Source organism: Peromyscus californicus, unplaced genomic scaffold (assembly GCF_007827085.1).
Source record: "Peromyscus californicus insignis strain IS unplaced genomic scaffold, ASM782708v3 Scaffold_6__1_contigs__length_162567912, whole genome shotgun sequence".
NCBI classification, from domain to species: Eukaryota; Metazoa; Chordata; class Mammalia; order Rodentia; family Cricetidae; genus Peromyscus; species Peromyscus californicus.
In genome coordinates, this window is record NW_026294584.1 from 149146746 (window position 1) to 149165308 (window position 18563).

Here is an 18563-nt window from a genome sequence, read left to right on the forward strand (position 1 = left end):
CAAGGATCTGTACATCCCCTGTACTGTGGATCTTACCCATACCCCCATCCGTAAGACGACTCAAAATGTGAGCTTCTGGTACCATGTTTGTTTGAGGGAAAAAGGAGGGGAAAAGAGGTCCTCAGTCACACATACAGTTATTTTATTCTTTTCCTTACGTCTTGTTTACAGTGTTTCCCCCAAAAGAAGAGCCCCTACTGGCAGGGAAGGTGATGGCGGGATTCGTTGACCCAGAAGAACCCAGTGGCAAGGATGAATTTCTGAACAGAAGGCAAGGGAGCCATTAATGATATAGCTTGCCCATTTTCTGGCCTTCGGTACTCAGATTGGGAGAAAAGAGAGTAATGCTAAATGAGATGGAGAACTTCGGAACTCTGGCCCTGCTGAGGAGGAGAAAGTCTGAGAGAACAAGCTGGGTTAAAGCCTCGGTTTTAAGTCTCATGTGCAGAGAACACCTTAAGAGATGGGGTAATATAAAACACATTAGTGAGGAGACTGTGTGTGTGTGCGTGTGTGTGTGTGTGTGTGTGTGTGTGTGTGTGTGTGTGTGTGTGTGTGTGATAGAGAAGGGATCCAGCTGTGAACAGGGAGGGGAGAGGGAGAACATGACCGACGTGGCAGGAAGGATTCTTCTGGTGGGGAAGTAGTAGAGGGAGGGATAGACAGATGCCTCATTCTGTCCAATCCTTCTTAATGGCCAGGTTCCATTCCCAGGTGAGGTGGTCCTGCTTGTCGTCATCAGTGAAGAAGGACTTGTTGTGGTAAGTGCCTCGGGCCAGCATGCCCTTGGGAGCCTCCTCTACTGGAGTGAGGAACTCATACTCCTCTGGTCGGGGGCCGTAGCTGCCAACCATGAATGTAGCTTTGTCCACTAGGAAGAAAGAAAGGTCCGTTAGTGTTAAGACTCTGGTGTAGGAAAGGCATACTAAAAGCGAGAGAGCCTGGAGTGCAGCTTACATGGCTGGAAGCCCAAGGCAACGGTGCCCGAGCCTGGACAAACATCAGTTTTCCCTGGGGCATTTTTTTTTCTTAATTTTTTTTTCTACTAAGCCAGGTGCGCATGATTCCATTTCCGGCACCAAGGAAGCTGGGGCAGGAACTTAAGAGCAGGTTTGGCTGCACGAATACGAGATCTTGTCTCAAAGACCAAATAATCCCCCGAGGCAGATATATTAGAGCATTTTAAAAAACAAAATTCCTTTAAGAAAATGCGATTTATGTTGCCATTTCCCCATAATGGGGACCGAGGTTCAGTAACCTGTGGATGCCAAAAATAAGTCTTTAAAAAAAGTATCAGAGTTGATTCCGATTATTAAGGTAGAGTATTAGTGACTTAAATCAGTGGGGCTGAAGCCTCTTTACAGAGCTACAGCAGATTGCTCCATTAAAAATGGACAGACAGTCGGGCCTCAGTCTCCCTCATAGCTGTCCAAGCTCTGCAGCACTTGGGTCCTTCTTTCTTTCTCTATATCATGGACTTTAAAGACCCCTTGTCATTCTAAGAAAATCCTAGTTGGAGGGGGCTGCTGCAACATCCGGTGATCAGAATAGGTAGAATTTAGGAATTCAAATGTTAGATGGGAGGAGAATCAGCAAGTTGGTCAGGAGTTTAAAAGTGGGGAATTGGAACAAATGGTGGAAACAGTCAACCGACCTCGCTTTTGAGAGGACTGCTGGGGTGTGGGTTCAGAATGCCCGCCCGGGCTGAGAAGGTTAAATGGCAGTGAGTGGCTGTGGGGAGGGTGCAGCTGGCCTGTTGACTGCTGCACAGTCGGAGGCAGCTGCGCATTCAGTGAGTCAGCGCAGCCTCTGGGCTCAAAGGAAATAGGAAATTGAGCTGGGTTTTCTTGAGACCAGGGATTATAATGCAAGGCCAATCAGGGCTTCTCACGTCTGCAATCGTCTCTGGAATTTGATAGAGTGATTTTTCTGTCCCGAAGTCATATCAAAGAATAATTTCTCCGGGCTCCTTTGTTGATTTGGGGGACTGGGCTAAGTTGTCTTGTGCTCAGGTTTGGTGCAGAAAGTAAGGCAGGTCAGGAAGGAGTGTAGAAGTGTCTGGGTTACGTTCCTGCCCCACGAATGTCCAGAATGACAGCGGAAGGACTATGGGGGTCTACATTTCAATGACACTGCTTTTTCTCAGCCCTAGAAAGGATTGTATTCCCATTTCTTTGTTAAGAGATCAAACACTGCCTCTCTGTCTCTCTTCCCCATGGCACTCCGGATACCACCCCAAGACACTGCCTCTCTGCCTGTCCTCCCCATGGTACCTGTGGTGCCACCCCAACACACTACCTCTCTGTCCCTCCTCCCCATGGTACCCCGAGGCTTGCTCCAATACACTGTCACTCTGCTCCTCCTCCCGATGGAGTCCCTGGAGCTCACCCCAGCACATAGGCCTTGGGCAGGTCTTTCTTGTCTTTCTGTCATGGTTTTACACTGTAGACTGCTTATGCTTTTGAATATTAGGTGTGTGTATGGGTGTGTGGTGTGTGTATGAGTGTGTGGTGTGTGTATGAATGTGTGGTGTGTGTATGAGTGTGTGTGTGTGTATGTGTGTGTATGTATGGGTATGTGTGTGTGTATGGGTGTGTGGTGTGTGTATGAGTGTGTGGTGTGTGTTTGAGTGTGTGTGTGTGTGGGGGGGGGTACGTGTGGGGGGGGCGTAGGGCAGAAGTTGACCTCAGATGTTCTTCCCAGGTAATACCTTCCTTGGTTTTTTTGAGATGGGGCCTTCTCACTGGTCTGGAACTCACCAATGAATCTATGTTGGCCATGATGCCCAGGGATCTCCCAGTCTCTGCCTTTCCAGGAGGGGATTACAAATGCATGCCACCATACTGACTTGCTTCTGGGGGTTCTGGGGCCTCAGACCTGGGTCTTCATGCAAGCATTTCACTGACTGGGTTATTTCTTCCATTTCTTCACTGTTGATGACTTTTGCTTCAGTTTATCTTGGTTACTCTCCTCATGTATGAATGAGTAACAGACTTGGATTCCAGATTCTGAATGTTGAAGGCCAGTGGCTTGCCTTATGTGAACCTGGCATCCTGAATGCTGGTCTCAGTGTCTAGGTCTGATGTACCTGTGTATGTTTTCCTAGAGTGGACCTGCCATCTACCGATACCTTTCATCCAGCTCTTGTAAGCTTAAAACCAAAGGTTGTTCAACACCTGGGACAGAAATACCAGTGAGAAGCATGGGACACTCTCCTACCTTTCATCCCAGTCCGATACGTGTGCTGAACATACTTCAGGCCGGACACAATATCCTTGTTCACCTGTAGGTGAGAAGACCCCAAGAAATTCAGATTAAAGATTTTCAGTTTTTTTTAAAAAAAATCTTTCCTCTTCTAGCTAAACAGATCAAGTGCTTCTGTAATAATTCAGTGTGTTACTCTTAGAAATTGGAGATACTCAATCACAAGACTTAATGTTGCCAATGCAGGTGTAATCACTGACTGCCGTAATATTTCTCAATGTAATTGCTTTTGGGGAGGGTCTCAATATTCTTCACCATTTTCTCCTTCTTTAGTGGCTTGGGCAATCATTTCTAGCTCTCTCTCCTTAATATACTAGCAAAAACACTGCCCCTGTCTCAGAGAAGGTTATAAAAATACCAATGGAAAATTTTATGTAAGTCTGCAGACACCATATCCCCAGAAATGATCCACCTCGTCTGTGAAAGACAAACAGCAGAGAGAGGAGTGGTAATGGAAAGTCAGGCCTGGGAGAGGGCTGTGGAAGTGAGACTGGAACCTAGAGGTAAAGCTATGTCACACCAAAACACCCTTCCCCATAAATATGGATGAAGTCTGCTGGTACCCGGCAAGCCCACTCAGCTTCTCGCCACTGGACATTATCTAAGATACTGCTGCTTTCCCTAGATTCTCAATGAAAATCCACTCGGATGGGATGGCGCTGTAGGCAGTCCAGCATTTTGTTTTCCATGACTCACTGTACCTGGGCCTGAACTGGGCTCTCTGTGAGCTTTTCACCGTGGTCATGTCTACATAAACAAGTCAAAGAGGACACTGAGTCATGAGCTGAAGGGCTTGGGAAACTTTCAACAGCAGAAAAATTAAAGCACCTACGATAATTTCCCCTGTTAATAGTTTGTCTCTTGGTACATATGGTGGATACAACAGTTAACAACCAAACTGCCAGGGCTGTCCTTCACCCTCCTGAAGGTGAAAAAGACCAACAATGAACATTGTCAGCTCAGATTCCACACTGTCTAGGTTAGCACGTGTGATAAAGCAACCAAGAGCAGCCAGAATCTACTGGAGAGATGGTTGATAGAGTGAAGCCCACGTTTCCCAATCACTCTCACATCTATCTAGCTCATAGAAATGGGAGAAACGAATGTGTTTTATACAAGTCTTCAGCCCGCCCCTTGGGCCCAGTGGCCTGCGTGTTCAGTTCAGGTGGGATGAGACCACACAACAGGAAAAGCAGTAATAAGAATTTCAAAAGAAGGCATCTGCTGTGGGAGCAGTGCTCCACAGAGGAACCACTTCATAGAAACATACCAAGGGCAGAAAAAGATGAATATTTATATAATATCCTCTTCTGCCCATGCCTCTCCACTGGCTCTCCCAACTCCCAAAGCACAAGAATGACACTGGAGGCTGTGGCAGTCAGGAGGACTTCATGTCCCTAAGAGGCAGAGGATGGGGTGTAGACCCAAGGAATCACCCTAGGTCAGGGTTCTAGGGCGTTGGCAACTTCAGGATAAGAAAAAGAACATGAGAGGAACAGAATGCTGGAAGGTTGTAGGTAACTGGTATTATAAATTTGATTTCTTTGAATGTTTGCCAAGAAATGTCAGTAAAGATTTAAATTGCGTTTTAATTACTCTTTACTCTGATCTGGGTTCCTTCTAACAGTAGCTCCAAGCTGGGACAAGCTATAGGCTGACTCACCTTAGCTTGAGTTACAGATAGAGTGGTCTTAATCTTGATGGAGACTGGGGCAAACCTCAGAAGTGGATTGGACTCGAAAATGCCTCGATCCACAACGCTGACAGCTCTACACTCACGCATAGTCAGTGACCTCCCTTAGCCTCCTTAGTCAGTCAAAATCGCCCGGTTGGGTTTCATTTGCAAACCCAAGTTTTCTAAACTAGCAGCACAGTAGTGCAACTGGTTCAATCCTGGACGGACGGGAACTGTTCCATGGGTTTCAGGTAGGAGGCTCCACCAGCAGCCCAGATGCTCTAGCAATGAGTAGTATGACAGGAAGCCATGCCATCCACAGTTCAAGCGATGGTTGTGTAGGTGTCAACCAACATTTACAGGATGGAAAGACATTAGGCATTTTAGCATGTGGTAGAGAGTGACTGTCTAGCCACCTTGAATCATATCCTGCACCCAGGGGAAAGGTGGGCCCAGTGTGCAAACAGAGAGAGCAGATGGAGTCTCCCCTGGTGGAGCCCGGAGAACATGACTGGGTGGCAATGAGTGGCAGCCCAAGCAAACAAACCCCGGAATGCAAAGCAGTGCATCTCTCACTTATTTGCTTTCAAAGTCAAGGTTATTTTTCTGGGAACTGTCGTTACTCACTGGGATGTGTGCCTATTCATGAGCTGTCAGCTTACTCCTTGTTTAGTTTTGCTACATTATCTGCTCACCTGCTTTACAAATGTCACTGAAATTCCTAGCCACTCTGAAAAGACCATGGTTCCTGGATCTGAGTGATAATCGAGCAGTTGGAGTATCTTGCTTTCTTTTCCTTTTTGCTGAACCATTTATTTCTAGGATGTGTCCATAAAGATCCACCATTTACAAAGCTGTGTGAGATGGTGGAAGGAAGGGGCACATGATTTTAGCAGGCCTCTGGTTGCTCAGGTTCCATAAGGAGGAAATGGCACAGTACACAGTAGTGTGTGCCTCGTGGATGTAAGCGTCAGGCGTTCTGAGGGAGTGTGGGGTGATGGAGGGAGAGGCTGAGATGTCCTGACTGGAGAAAGGTGGGAAGCAAGGGTGGATCTCCACGGGAAGAGCTGAGAGGTGGGCACAGATTGTTTCAGACCCAAGCTGGGAAGTCAGGACAGCAACAACCGCCACCAAAAACAATAGTGAGAACCAGAGAATCCCAGCGCAATAGTGCAAGAAATGCATTATGGGAAAGTTAAGAGCACATGGGGGAGATACTTACTTTGAAGTTAATTTTGACCCTATATTCAATACCCTCCTTTAACACAAATGTTTCCTTTTTGAGGGCTTCGAGGTCACCTATAGGAGAGGATTTAGAAAGTTAATATCCTCAGGAGCTGCTACATAAAGAATGAAAACCAAGGTTCAGAGTCCTCTGCTGGGCCCATCTGGGCTGCATGATTCATAAGGATCTTCACTCAGATAGCATTTGAGATTAGTGTTCACACACACACACACACACACACACACACACACACACACACACACACCTATACTGCCTAGAATCTTATAGTTCAGTTATTTAAAAAGAACATAGAAACATGGTAAAGGGTTTTCCTGCAAGTTTGATGTCAATGCCCAAAACACACAAGCTTTATAATTAGTTGTAGTTATAAAGATAAATCCCTTTTTTCCCATAACTTCCAATTAGTCCTGATGAAGGTAAATATTTTTTATTATTGCCAGTAACAACAAAGTATCAATTAACTGGCCGTCTTAGAGGAAAGTTAGTTAATATTCTTTCTATTGAAAACTTCATGCACATCCATAGTCAGATAAAGATATGATGGCTTCTCAAAGAAATATGAGGAAATAGATACAAGAACAACAGCTATTGGTGTTCATAAGATTGATAAGCTTTCAATAGGCTTTCCCTCCATTGATTCATATCATTGATATCATTATTATTACCAATTGGTAATATATGGCATATTCTAGCTTTAAAAACTGCTTTTGACTTTTATAATTATTTAATTAGGTTCTCACTTCGAAGTTATTGGACTTGCATTTGGAATGTCATATCACACTATTTTCTGTAAGGAAGATCATTTAAATTGTAACAGCTTTAGGGTTCATAATCCTGAGAGCTGTCTTTAAATCCTGGGTCCTGCTTAGGGAGGTTATTATACTTTATATAATATATATACTTTATACACTTCTGTATAGTTCAGTTGTGTGTGCATGTATGTATGTGTGCATATGTGTGTATGTGTATGTACGTGTGTGTCTCTGTGTGTGTGCTTATGTATATATGTGTGTGTGCGTGCATATGTGTATATTTATAGGTATGTGTGTGTCACTGTGTGTGTATGTGTGTGCATATGTATGTATGTGTGTTTGTGTGTGTGTATATGTGTGTCTGTATGCACATGTGTGTGTTTCACACAACTTTGAGTAAGTATTTTACTTCACAAACACTATTACATGGCTTCATCTCAGCAGCTTCCCTAGGACAGAAACCAAATGTGGATTTTGAAAGAGCAGGCTTTCGTGCCGTGTTCTCACTCTCTTCTGGATGTGTCCTCAGCACCGTCACACCTACTCTTGCAACCTGGCAGTTGTACCTGGCCGCAGGACAGGGCTGAGTCTGGGTGAGAGAGCCTGTTTCTGTCCTGGAGAGATGCTGCAACGTGGGGCTATGAGTGTGTGTGTGTGTGTGTGTGTGTGTGTGTGTGTGTGTGTGTGTGTGGTGTCTGCTCTGCTGAATTCGGTTGAACAGGAAGCCTGTCCTCTCAGGCCCTGATTTCCTCCCTCTGACAGAAAAGTCCATATAAGGTAAAATGCACATGTTCTGTGAGAGGGAAGTTCCTGTGCTAGACGTACAGCCCAGAGCTGTGCTTTCCTGTACTTCAGTGAAACTTTGAATTGGCAGCTGATTTTCCTCTCCAGATCCACCTTTGATGCCCCATTTGGCTTCATGAGCCTCTTCTCACCCCCCGGCAGATGCCTGTTTTCCCATGAAGTCCACCTTCCCAGTCAATGACCATCTCCTCTAGACCTGCCTAAGGAGAGTGCTGGGCTGTTAGTCACAAAGGGTGAAAGAAACACTGTGGTTTTGTTTTTTCTTTTTGGTAGGAGAAATTGTTTATGGCATGGAGCTTTGAGCTTTGAGTGTGTTGAGCAGGGGAGTATCTATCGGTGTTCGGGAGGTCTTGGGATGTTTCTCCCCTTCAGCTAAGGCTATAGCTGGGGGAGGATTGGAGCTTTTGCTGGTGTTCAGATATATAAGTGCTGTACGTCTAGAAGTGCACAGCATGTGTCAGAATTGCCATCTGCAGTCTCTCCTACAAGAACAGCCGCTTCTTCCTCCATGTGGAAACACAGATCTGAAGTAAATATTGTACAAGTAAACACATCAAAAGTGAATGCATGGAGGCTGGGGAGATAGCTACGCCAGGGAAGTACTTGCCATACAAGCCTGAGGACCTGACTTTGACCTCCTGAACCCATGTTAAAAATTTTCAGAAACAAATAATCTCTCCAAATAAAGAAAGCTGGGCATTCTAGCTCTGGAGAGATGAAGACAGGTAGATCCCTTCCCTAGGGCTCACTGGCCAGACAGACTAGCCCAGGTGAGAGATTGTGAGGACTGGCACCTGAGGCTGACTTCTGGCCTCCACAAGCATGGACACACATGCGTATACACACAAAAGGTGTCTAGCTCTCAACTGTTCCATTACATGGAGTCTGGGGCTGGATTTTTCATTAAGTGGCAAGCAGTGGACACTCAGAGTGCAAATGGTTTGTAGACTGATCCCAGCATATACGTTTCCAAGCGCCACCTTAATGGTTTTCTCCAGCGGAGCCTGAGAACGAAGATCAAGTTTTCCCTGTAATGTCTTAGACCCCTCTGAACAGTAGAGATGTGTTCACTTACCAGTAAGGTCCATGGTGATTGGTCCTGGTGCACTGTCACAAACAAGGCTAAGCCGGGTAACAGTCACATTGGGGACTGTTGGGTCTGCAGGGTTAAAGAGAAAATGTAAGTACAGGGAAAGGGTGTGTGTGTGTGTGTGTGTGTGTGTGTGTGTGTGTGTGTGTGTGTGTGCATGCGCGCGCGCGCGTGTGTGTGTATGTGTGTTTCGAGTTGTGAACGAGGGAAGAGAACATAAAGAGAAAATAACTTCTCTATGTGGAGTAGCATTAGAAACAAAACGGCAGGTTCACTATGCTTGGTATTGATCTCTATAGAAATGGCAGAGCTGTGATTTTCTAATTCAGGGATTTGCTGACTGTGTTGGATACTTTTGTATCAAGTTGACAGGAACTAGAGTCATTTTGGAAGAGAAACCCTTGCTTGAGAAAGTGCCGCCACCAGACTGGCATACAGGCAAGCCAATGGTGCATTTTCTTGATTGATTAATGTTGGAGAGGGTCTAACTTGTTACGGTGTTTCCCCTGGGCTGGTATCCCGGGTGCTATAAGAAAGCAGGCTGAGGCTGCTGCTGGTGGTGGCGCACACCTTTAATCTCAGCACTTGGGAGGCAGAGGCAGGCAGATCTCTGCGAGTTCGAGGCCAGCCTGGTCTACAGAGGGAGTTCCAGGACATCCAGGGCTACACAGTGAAACCCTGTCTTGAAAAAAACACAAAAAAAGAAAAAGGAAAAGAGAGAAAAAAGAAAGCAGGCGGAGCAAACCATGGCGAGCAAGCCAGAAAGCTGCACCCCTGCATGGCTTCTGCATTGGCTCCTGCCTCCAGAAAGCTGCACCCCTGCATGGCTTCTGCATTGGCTCCTGCCTCCAGGTTCCTGCCCTGAGCTCCTGGCCTGACTTCCTTCAGTGATGGACTGTGATTGTGGAAGCATAAGCCAAACGAATAAACCCTTTTCTCTCAAGTTGCTAACTAAGACTCAGACTCATCTTAATTGTAAGTCTCAAATACTGAGACATTGTCTATTCAGGCCTTGTCGCCATGTCTTGTTCTGGCTGTGTGTGTGTGTGTGTGTGTGTGTGTGTGTGTGTGTGTGTGTGTGTGTGTCAGAGACAGACACACACACACAAACAAAGAGAGAGAGAGAGAGAGAGAGAGAGAGAGAGAGAGAGAGAGAGAGAGAGAGAGAGAGGAATAGTTAAGAAACATACAAGAAAGAGAAAAAAACTTAGGGGCTGATGGAGACCAGAATACAGTGTAGTTGTGGTCTGAAATTCTAAGTGCTCCCTGTGGGTAATTTTTGTCTGCCTTACCTCTGACTCTCACACAGTCTCCAAAGAAGACTTAGTTATACAGCCCACGACCTTAAGCTGCATGTATAAATTGTGCCTCACCCTCCTACCCGTGTAGCCTCTGCTTCTGACTGTGGGTGACAGCAATCGTGTCCCCCTGGAGGCCTTGCCCCGACCCCTCCCCGTGCACACATACCCGCTATCACAGGAACATCCCCCAGCAGCGTTTTCTTGTACTTGGTTAGACTCTCGTCGTCTTTATCCATCTCCTGCAGCTCCTTCAGGGACTTCTGAGGGGGTGGCTTGTAATTGAGCTTGCTGTCCAGGTCATCGTCCCCCTCGTCCAGCTGTGGCTGTACGTCCTTCTCAGTCATCTTGATTCCTCTTGATGTTAGAGACAGGAAGATGGTCCATTAGCCACTTGACTTACTATTGGTGCCACCCTTGCCTTACTGGAGATCTGTACTCATCAGTGATCTTCAAATTGTTCCTCAACACATTTCTTGAAATATATACTCTTTCCAGTCATTTCTCTGACTTGTCTTAATTTTCCTTTTTAGAAATAAAACTATAGCAATAAATAGCTCACTGCGAACAGTACACGATAGTGAAGAAACATACCAAATAGTCCGAGTGACCAATAATTTTAGCTTTCTTTGCTCCATTGCTGTCCCCTGATTACAGTCTGAGTTATGGTGACTTATATACAGGTAGAGCATCTCTGGTCAAATGGTTGGTTTCTTCTCATGAACTTATTCTTTCCTTGAATACTTGCAAGACCTCAAAGATGACACCCAGAGAAACACAGACCTCTGACACTTGCCTGGGATATATGAATGGTTCCCATCACACACTGCTTATCATGGCTTAAGGGCAGACACTGGGTCCTAGGTTTTCCTTGAGTTCCCACCCCAACCCCGTAACACTTGTGCAGCTCTGCATTTTGTTTTCATTGAGTATTCATTTCACTCTGTGTCCTGTGTTCTTTTGACATGCCACCAAACAGCAAAGGACTCACATTCCTCTAGGCAAAATCCTAAGTGCAGATTTGTTATTAGGGGGTCATCTGTCAACCTTCCCTTTTCTTTGAGTCCTTGCAGTATTTTTCTAGATGTCTAGTGACCTTATGCTCTCTATCCACTGCAGGTTAGCTCTGAGTGTGGCCTAACAGAGAATCATACACTTAATTAAAAGATTATGAAATTTGTTTTACAAAAAAATTTTCAACTTGATGGCATGACTTTTGAGCACGAAGTTTATATGTGACAGAACTGTATAATAGTGTTATCTACAAGGTCTCCTCTGGGTGGACCATGGGACATTCCTTCTCTAATCATTATCTACTCTAACTTGACTTGTGTAGACAAAATTGTGGAGGGAATCTAGTAAAATTATCCTCATGTGAGTGTTGATGAGCATCTGTGGATACTAGATCTTCAGAGCCCAAAAGGTAAGAGGTAAAACAGTCCAGTTCTCACTGAATCATTGGGAAAACCGAGAACTGACGGTTAAGAGGTTCCTGGTCACACAGTGGTGAACGCGACAGTGTGTGGCTGGAGGCAATGAGAGGTGATGCCTGGCCCAGGATGGCAAAGTTCTGACCTCTTCTTGTCCACAGGCAAAGCCTTCATTTCTCATAGCCACAAACCTAGAAGACATTATCTACCACATCTCATCCATGGTGAGTGACATTGTGGACTTCTGGGAATTCTCTAGGAATGAGGAGATTTATGGCCCAATTTGATTATAGTTCTGTGTTTCAATGTTACTAATACAATAAGAAGAAAATTAATTTGTAAGTGGAGACAAACAAAATCAAATTTAATGGAACAAAAGAAAGAGAAATTGGGGGGTGAGTATGGAGAAGGGATGAAGGAAAGACTGAAATGGAGGAAGGGAGAGAAAGAAACAAGGATTCTCTTCCTTCATCTTTCAGCAAAACATCAGGCCAAACACCACAGCCCTGAGTAGCTCTCAAAGCCACATTGCAATGCCCAGGTCCATTTCCTACACAGAAAGGAAGCATGTAGGCCCATTCCTATGATAACCCTTATCTAACTTGAACCACATCACTCAAAGCCAAGACTCCAGAGATCAGCAGCCAAGACTCCAGAGAGCGGCCGGGAAAACATAATGACTAATCCAGCTCATATTCCAAACAACGTTCAGAGAAAAAATAGAATGAACTGGTAGGAAAAATAAAGAAGGATGCAGTGGGTGGATCTTGTAATTTGGGGGGCAATTTAAGGACAAGCTTTAAGGAGGACAGACAAAGAGCAAGCCAGATAAGACAAATTAGAAGAGACAGATTCTCATCTGGTGGCCATAACAGCTTAACAGATGAGTATGGTGGAGAGTCTACAACCCACCGGATAGAGCAGCAGGCTGTTTACAGGGACCAGGGTGGCCCAGTTCATGGGAAAGAACCTGTGGGATGCATCACCCTGTTCTAACAGGTCCTCATCGAAAGCCTGCCTGTTAGATGGTGACATGGTACCCATTCACCAGTTCAAGATGACCTCATTGGCTTGCAAGAGCTGTCATTCTTCACCTTTAGACTCCAGTTCTTGAAAAGAGTAGAGAAAGGGGGAAGGAAAAGGAGAGGGAAAGAGTGGGAGGGGGAGGGAGAGGTGAGGGGGCAGGAGAGAGGGAGGGGGAGGGAGAGGGAGAGGTGAGGGGGCAGGAGAGAGGGAGGGAGAGAGGGAGAGAGGGAGAGGGAGAGGGAGAGGCTGCCATAGGACTTGTGAACTTCTAACTATGTGACCATTGCCAAATCAATTCCTCCATCATCTGGGTTTCCATCTTATTATTAAATCTGATGTAACTTAGATTTTCATAATTCATTGCAAACACAAGCATTTCATAAAACTGTGGAGACTTTTTAAAGATGTTGAAGAGGGAGGACAATGGGCAGTGTCCGGCATTGGTATAATAAAAGCAGGAATTTCAGAGCCATATTACAACAATTTGACATGATTATAGCATAAGAAAAAGATACGAGACCAGATGATCCAAAGTTGTTCACTGTGGAAAGATGAGTATTTGGTAATAAACACAGAATAACTGAAAAGGCAACTCTCAGCCAAAACCTTTTAAGTAAAAAGGAGGCTACGGCTTGTCTATTAACCCCTACGGTTTACAAAACCCTTTACTTCAGAGCATACTGGCATGCTGGTCAGAGCCAGGGAAGGAACAGAAGATGATAACTTCAGTCACACTCAAAAGGCCTAGCTGGTGGTCCGTCATCTTTTGGGAGATGATAGGACTCTTAAAAAAAACTGCTAAGCAGGGGCTGAGATGATTCAGTTGTTAAGAGCACTGGCTGTACTTGCCGAGGACCTGGTTTTGATTCCCAGCACCCAGGCAACTCATAACCATCTGGAACTCTACTTCTGGAAGATCCATCACCCTCTTCTTGCTACTGGGGTCCACACACAAACATTCATGCAAAACATCCATACATATAAAAATAAGAAACTCTTCAAAAATAGGACAAACATTGTGGTCTTTAGTCCAAAGAGGAAAAGAGTCAAGATATAAGTCTTTATTCCTTTAGTCAATAGATTGATGGACTCCGAAGCCCTTCGTAATCTTTATCATGGCCTAAGAGCTCTAGGTTGGAAATATGACCTTGAACCTGTAACTTCCTGGTGAATGCAGTGCGGTTAATTGCTAAAGAGGAAGCTCTTCCCCCCAGGCTCTGCTGGATCATTGAGATTGAACTTCGAAGTCAAGACTGTATTTATTCACCCAGATGTTGGATATACAGAAGCAGAGGTCATCACGTGATATCCATGCCTCGTAAGTATGGGCATGTGGCTTGTGGTTAGATCTGTGCGATTTGGGGGTGTTTATCTCCATACTGAACAGTCCCCATCACACATGGAGGTTAGTTCTGGCTTCCTCACAGTGAACTCTTAGGCACATGTTTCAGCCTTGAGGACTCTACTTTACTTATCTTGAGAGATGGGGGACTAAGGCATATGGTCTCTAGATGGTCTACTGTCCCTAGCCTGTCTCTGCAAGAATCTCCCTGCCTGAAATTGTGTGACACCTAGCTACTATTCAGTTACCTTACCTCATTTGTGTGTGGGAGAGAATAATACCAGCATTTAATTATTTAAATTTCCTGTGACTTTCTGAAAGGTGCCACATTTTACATTTTATGTAACTTACCTTTTTCCCCTTAAATGTAAATCATTTTTCTTTATCTAAACCCTTTGCATAACAAAGATTATCATAAAAACAGCTGCAGATAGTTACTGAACTGTTGTGAACCAAAACTTAGCAGTTACATGCTTGGTGCAGCTCATGAATTATTGAAAGGAATCACCAGGCACTGTGAGGGAGCTACACGTTACAGAAACAGAAAATAGTAAATACAACTGAACTTCAGGCCAACACACACATGTATGGATATTAATATAGCTTCACATGAGTTGCTGGCCGTAAAAATAAATTAGATTCTTCATTTGTAGGAAGTAAATCCTGTCCCTGGCTAATTTAGTGAAGCGACCTTCATGTTTGATAAAGCATGGGCTTTGACAAAGTCAGGTCAGCTCGAAGCCTGGCTCTGCAACCAACTTCTTATAGCTCTAAGTAAGCTTTTAACATCTACCAGTGATGTAGGAAAACTGATTCTCCCTCCTGGCATTGAAAGGTTGAAGAAAATGTGAGTTGTGAACTATACTGGCCAGTAGATGCTCAATAAATATTAATTTCTTTCCTTGCCCTGACACTATGTGTTTTGTGGTATGTAGCTGCCTAAGTGCCAAATGCTTCTCCTGGGTATAAACTGAGTCCAGCCCTTCCTCCTCAATTTGTAGTCTTTTTTCTGAGGATTAAGGAGGAGACCCGAAGATCAGGGACTTCTGAGGATTGTTTATAAGTAGAGTCGAATGTAAAAATAGGACGATGGCTACTGTATTGTTTTTGAAATACCTCTTATTAACAATTTAATTTTGGATTTTATTTATTGAGTCTTTGCTTGCCTGAAGCCAGCGCTCACTCTGAATGGTAAGATGAGTCAGTAGATGCAGAGCAATTGACGGAGAAACTCCCTCTGGCTCTGGAGGAAAATGCAGGGGAGATTTAACTAGGTTGAAAGGCTGGGCCTGCTAGGGTGTTACCCTGCACGCCTGAGTCATTACAAGGAAGAGGTAGCAAGTAGAGAAAGGGAGAGGTGTGGGGGTGGGGTGGAGTGGGGTGGTGCTGGAGCAGGGGATTTCCCACAGTAGGGCACAGAGCAGAGAGCTGGCTTCTTTCTGAAAGCTGCAGGTCTCACAGCTAATTGAGACTGCTGCCTGGTCTCAGGAGGCCCCGGCTTATCTCCCAGGTCATCCACAAGGCCTCTTGGTTGCTTCTGGAGTAAGCTCCAGTCCTTCAGCATTTCTAGCAACATGGAAGATTTGGCCCGTCCTGGCGCCGGAAGGCCACTCTCTACCCAGTCAGCTGCATAGGCAGTCCAAACTCTAAAACTGGCTGAGAAGATCCAAGCTAGTGACTGAGAGGGACCCATCTTGTATGATGCAATGGAGGTTGTGATCTGTCCAGAAGGGGACATAGTTCTAGAAACAGAATTCTTTATCTTTCTATTTTCAAAAATCCACCTTCCCCTTTTTTTTTCTAAAGACAGGATCTCACTATGTAGCCCTGGCAGACCTAGAACTCACAGAGAAACCTCGGCCTCCCAAATGCTAGGATTAAAGGTGTGCGCCGCTACTTCCCAGAAACGGAATTTCACCTTTCCCCTCCTGAGAGAAGCAGTCTGCTGTCCCTGCCTCTGCATTCCTAGCGTGCTCTTCCAGCCCTGGGTTGGTGCAGGAGGAGATAAGAATTACAGTGCTTCTCCAACTGCCCACCATGTGACACTCTTCTTTCACAAATAATACTTTAATCTTCAAAGACAGTTGTGCTCTGGAAGCCACGACTAATCAAAAAACTAGACTCAAGTAACTCAACATAGTCACCAAGGTTTTCAACGAATGAGGCATTAGAAGTCAAAGACAGTTTCAGGACCAGTTGAACTCAGGTTGTAAGACCCCCCAAGGAAGACCTGGTGGAGCTTTAGCCAGCTTTGGCTGAGGAAATCAGAGTGTTATCAATAAAGGACAAATTGGTAAGAGCTTATTATATGGATGAAAGTGCCGATGTTCCAGAAGCCAGCAAGACCTGGAACCCGCCACTGTAGAGTCTTCATGAGACTCCAGCTCACCGTCCACCAACACAGTCCCTAACAGAGCAGCGATGCCACCCTACATCAAACAAAGGCATTCCGCATGGGGGGGGGGGGGGTCGGGGTCAGGGACTTCTTCCGGGGGCGTTTTCTAAGGCTATCGGTTCTTTTATTGTACCAGCTACATGACTTCAGTCAAACTACAGAACACCTCCGGTTCTTAATAATAACCTTCTCCATCGCTCAGGATGAAAATCTTGAGTCTCTCAATACCAAGCAGCTTGGCACAGAGAAGACCCTGAGGCAAGGCCGGCTGTCTTCTCTCTGCTCGCTTTTCACCTCACAGGGCTTCTCCCTTCCTGCTAGCTGAAGTTCAGCACATATTGTATTCCCATAAATTCCCCTCAGAATAACTCTCTTTTTCTGAGCTTCCAGTGAAAACCAAACCGAGAGACTGCTCAAGGCACATCTCCCTAGGGACAGACCCGTGCTCCGGCAAATGGGGAGGGACCAAATTCCAAGGGCAGGAAGATGCCCATGAGGTTTAGGCTGGCTAGCCATGGTTGTTCCTCACCGGCTGAGTCTGGGCAGGGTGGATGGAGCGTGGATCACTGTTCTATCAGAAACCCACAGGTCTCACACAGGAATAAGCTGGTTTTGTCTCCAAACTTGTGCTATATTTAAAACTGTCAGGGATCCACTCTTTCCACAGAAAGAAATGAGAAGATGATTGACACCTGCTGGCGACAAATTTCCAGCCAGCAGGCCACCACTGATCTTTTCTGGAGCTCTCATGTGAGTGAACTTCTCTATGTGCGCTCCCCCCTGACTTCGGCAGGCTCTTGGTGTCTCTGTGAAAGGACGGTCAGGGGAGCTGCCTGCCAGTGTAGTCTACCTCCCTCAGTTGCAAATTTGCTCAGGGTTTCTCAGACCTATGTCACCACTTACCCCAGATAGGGACTTTAGGACAGGCTGCCTGCAAAGTGATAAGAGAGGAGAGCATGTCAAGTCATCCCTAAAGCACTTCTAATGAGGCCAAAGTTCAGCCAGGCCAGCCTGGCGGCCACGGACCCTACTCACAGTTGAGCCCAAAGTCTCCTAGCCTGTCTCTGTAACAACCTTCCCCGCATCTTCCGGGTTTGCTTCGGCTCTCCCTGATGTGAAGGACTGTTTTGGGCAGTAAGTGCGAATATCTTTCTGCCCATCCCACTGCAGGAATTTAATCCTCCGCTTTTGCTAATGGCTTAGTATTTGACAGCTCTGAAACACATTTTTTTTTTCCTCTCTTTTCAAATAGTCTCTGTAAAGTGTGCTTAAAAACAGGAAACCGTACAGCCCCACCCCAGCACAACCCATCATCCACCAACACAGCGCAGAGGTACAGTTTTTCTGTTCCTAGGCTTGGCCAAATCCCAGCTCCTGCCACGCAAGGAAACAGCCCAGTGGCCCCCCATTCCAGGTATTCCCAAAGCCCTTCTCTAGAACATTCTGGTAGCAGGGTCCTCGGCCCTACCTCCTCCAGCTAGTCTACCATTCCCAGCTCTGACTTCCCCTTTTCTGCTCCAGCAATCTCTTTAGCACTTTCTTATCGTGAAGTTTGGTTTAAAGAAACACCCTTCTGAAAAACAGCAGCAGCTCATTAGCAGGGGCAGGAGCTTGGTTCTGAGATTTCCTGCACCGCTCTGCGCGCCCACCTGCAGCCTCCCCCACCTCAGGCATTCAACTTACGTTCAGGGCGTCTCTGTCGGGTACCTCTGCCTCTCAACTCTGACTTCTGAGTACTGGCAGTTAGAACAGGAAGGAAGTTAGTGAGAGAGAGAGAGAGAGAGAGAGAAATGTTTTAAACCTACTTGAAGAGGAAACCCTGGGCTGTCTCAAATCCTGTTCCTTTGCGCTGCCTATCTTCCGATCAGCCAACTCTGAGCAGCATTCTTGACAATTAATGACACATGTGCAGCAAACCAGCCCATGTGACATGAGATGCATGAGTGTGCATGCTGGGGGATGGTCCGCATGGCCATGCGTGCTATGAATAATTGTGTGTGTGTGTGTGTGTGTGTGTGTGTGTTTAAAAGCCACAATCTCAGGGAGAGACGTGAAGCCCCCAAAGAGTAGTAATAAATTTGTATAGGCTTTAGTGTGTACTACTAACTTCTGTTTCTGTGAGGCCCCTGCCAGCTTTCTTTCTTTCTTTCTCTCTCTCTCTTTTTTTTTCCTGGTAAGACAATTTGCTGGCAGGAAATGCAGAGTAGAAACTCTGAAAGTTAAATGTATATACTTGGTGCT

The 18563-nt window shown here is 45.6% G+C and overlaps 1 protein-coding gene across 2 annotated transcripts; it reads right to left on the reverse strand.

Annotated features, from left to right (window-relative positions):
• Positions 1-120: 120 nt before the first annotated feature.
• On the reverse strand, positions 121-18244 carry Arhgdib (Rho GDP dissociation inhibitor beta). Of its 2 annotated transcripts, none has more exons than XM_052721238.1 (6): positions 18128-18244; positions 10299-10486; positions 8817-8900; positions 6162-6238; positions 3220-3283; positions 121-871 (listed from the first exon to the last, which is right to left on the reverse strand). In XM_052721238.1, the coding sequence occupies exons 2-6, from the start codon at positions 10474-10476 to the stop codon at positions 672-674; spliced, it is 603 nt and encodes a 200-aa protein (XP_052577198.1). In that variant the 5' UTR covers positions 10477-10486; positions 18128-18244; the 3' UTR covers positions 121-671. The 2 variants fall into 2 exon arrangements, with proteins under 2 accessions (XP_052577198.1, XP_052577197.1); XM_052721237.1 differs by lacking the exon at positions 18128-18244 and adding an exon at positions 18006-18121.
• Between the last annotated feature and the right edge of the window lie 319 nt (positions 18245-18563).

Bases quoted from the DNA above. Each gene is read 5' to 3' on its own strand.
- Arhgdib (XM_052721238.1), bottom strand. From the start codon at position 10,476: ATGACTGAGAAGGACGTACAGCCACAGCTGGACGAGGGGGACGATGAC. The intron at 3,284-6,161 runs GTAAGTATCTCC...TCTCACCTACAG, and splicing joins GGGTCAAAATTAACTTCAAA to GTGAACAAGGATATTGTGTC. The intron at 872-3,219 runs GTAGGAGAGTGT...CTTTCTTCCTAG, and splicing joins GTATCGGACTGGGATGAAAG to TGGACAAAGCTACATTCATG.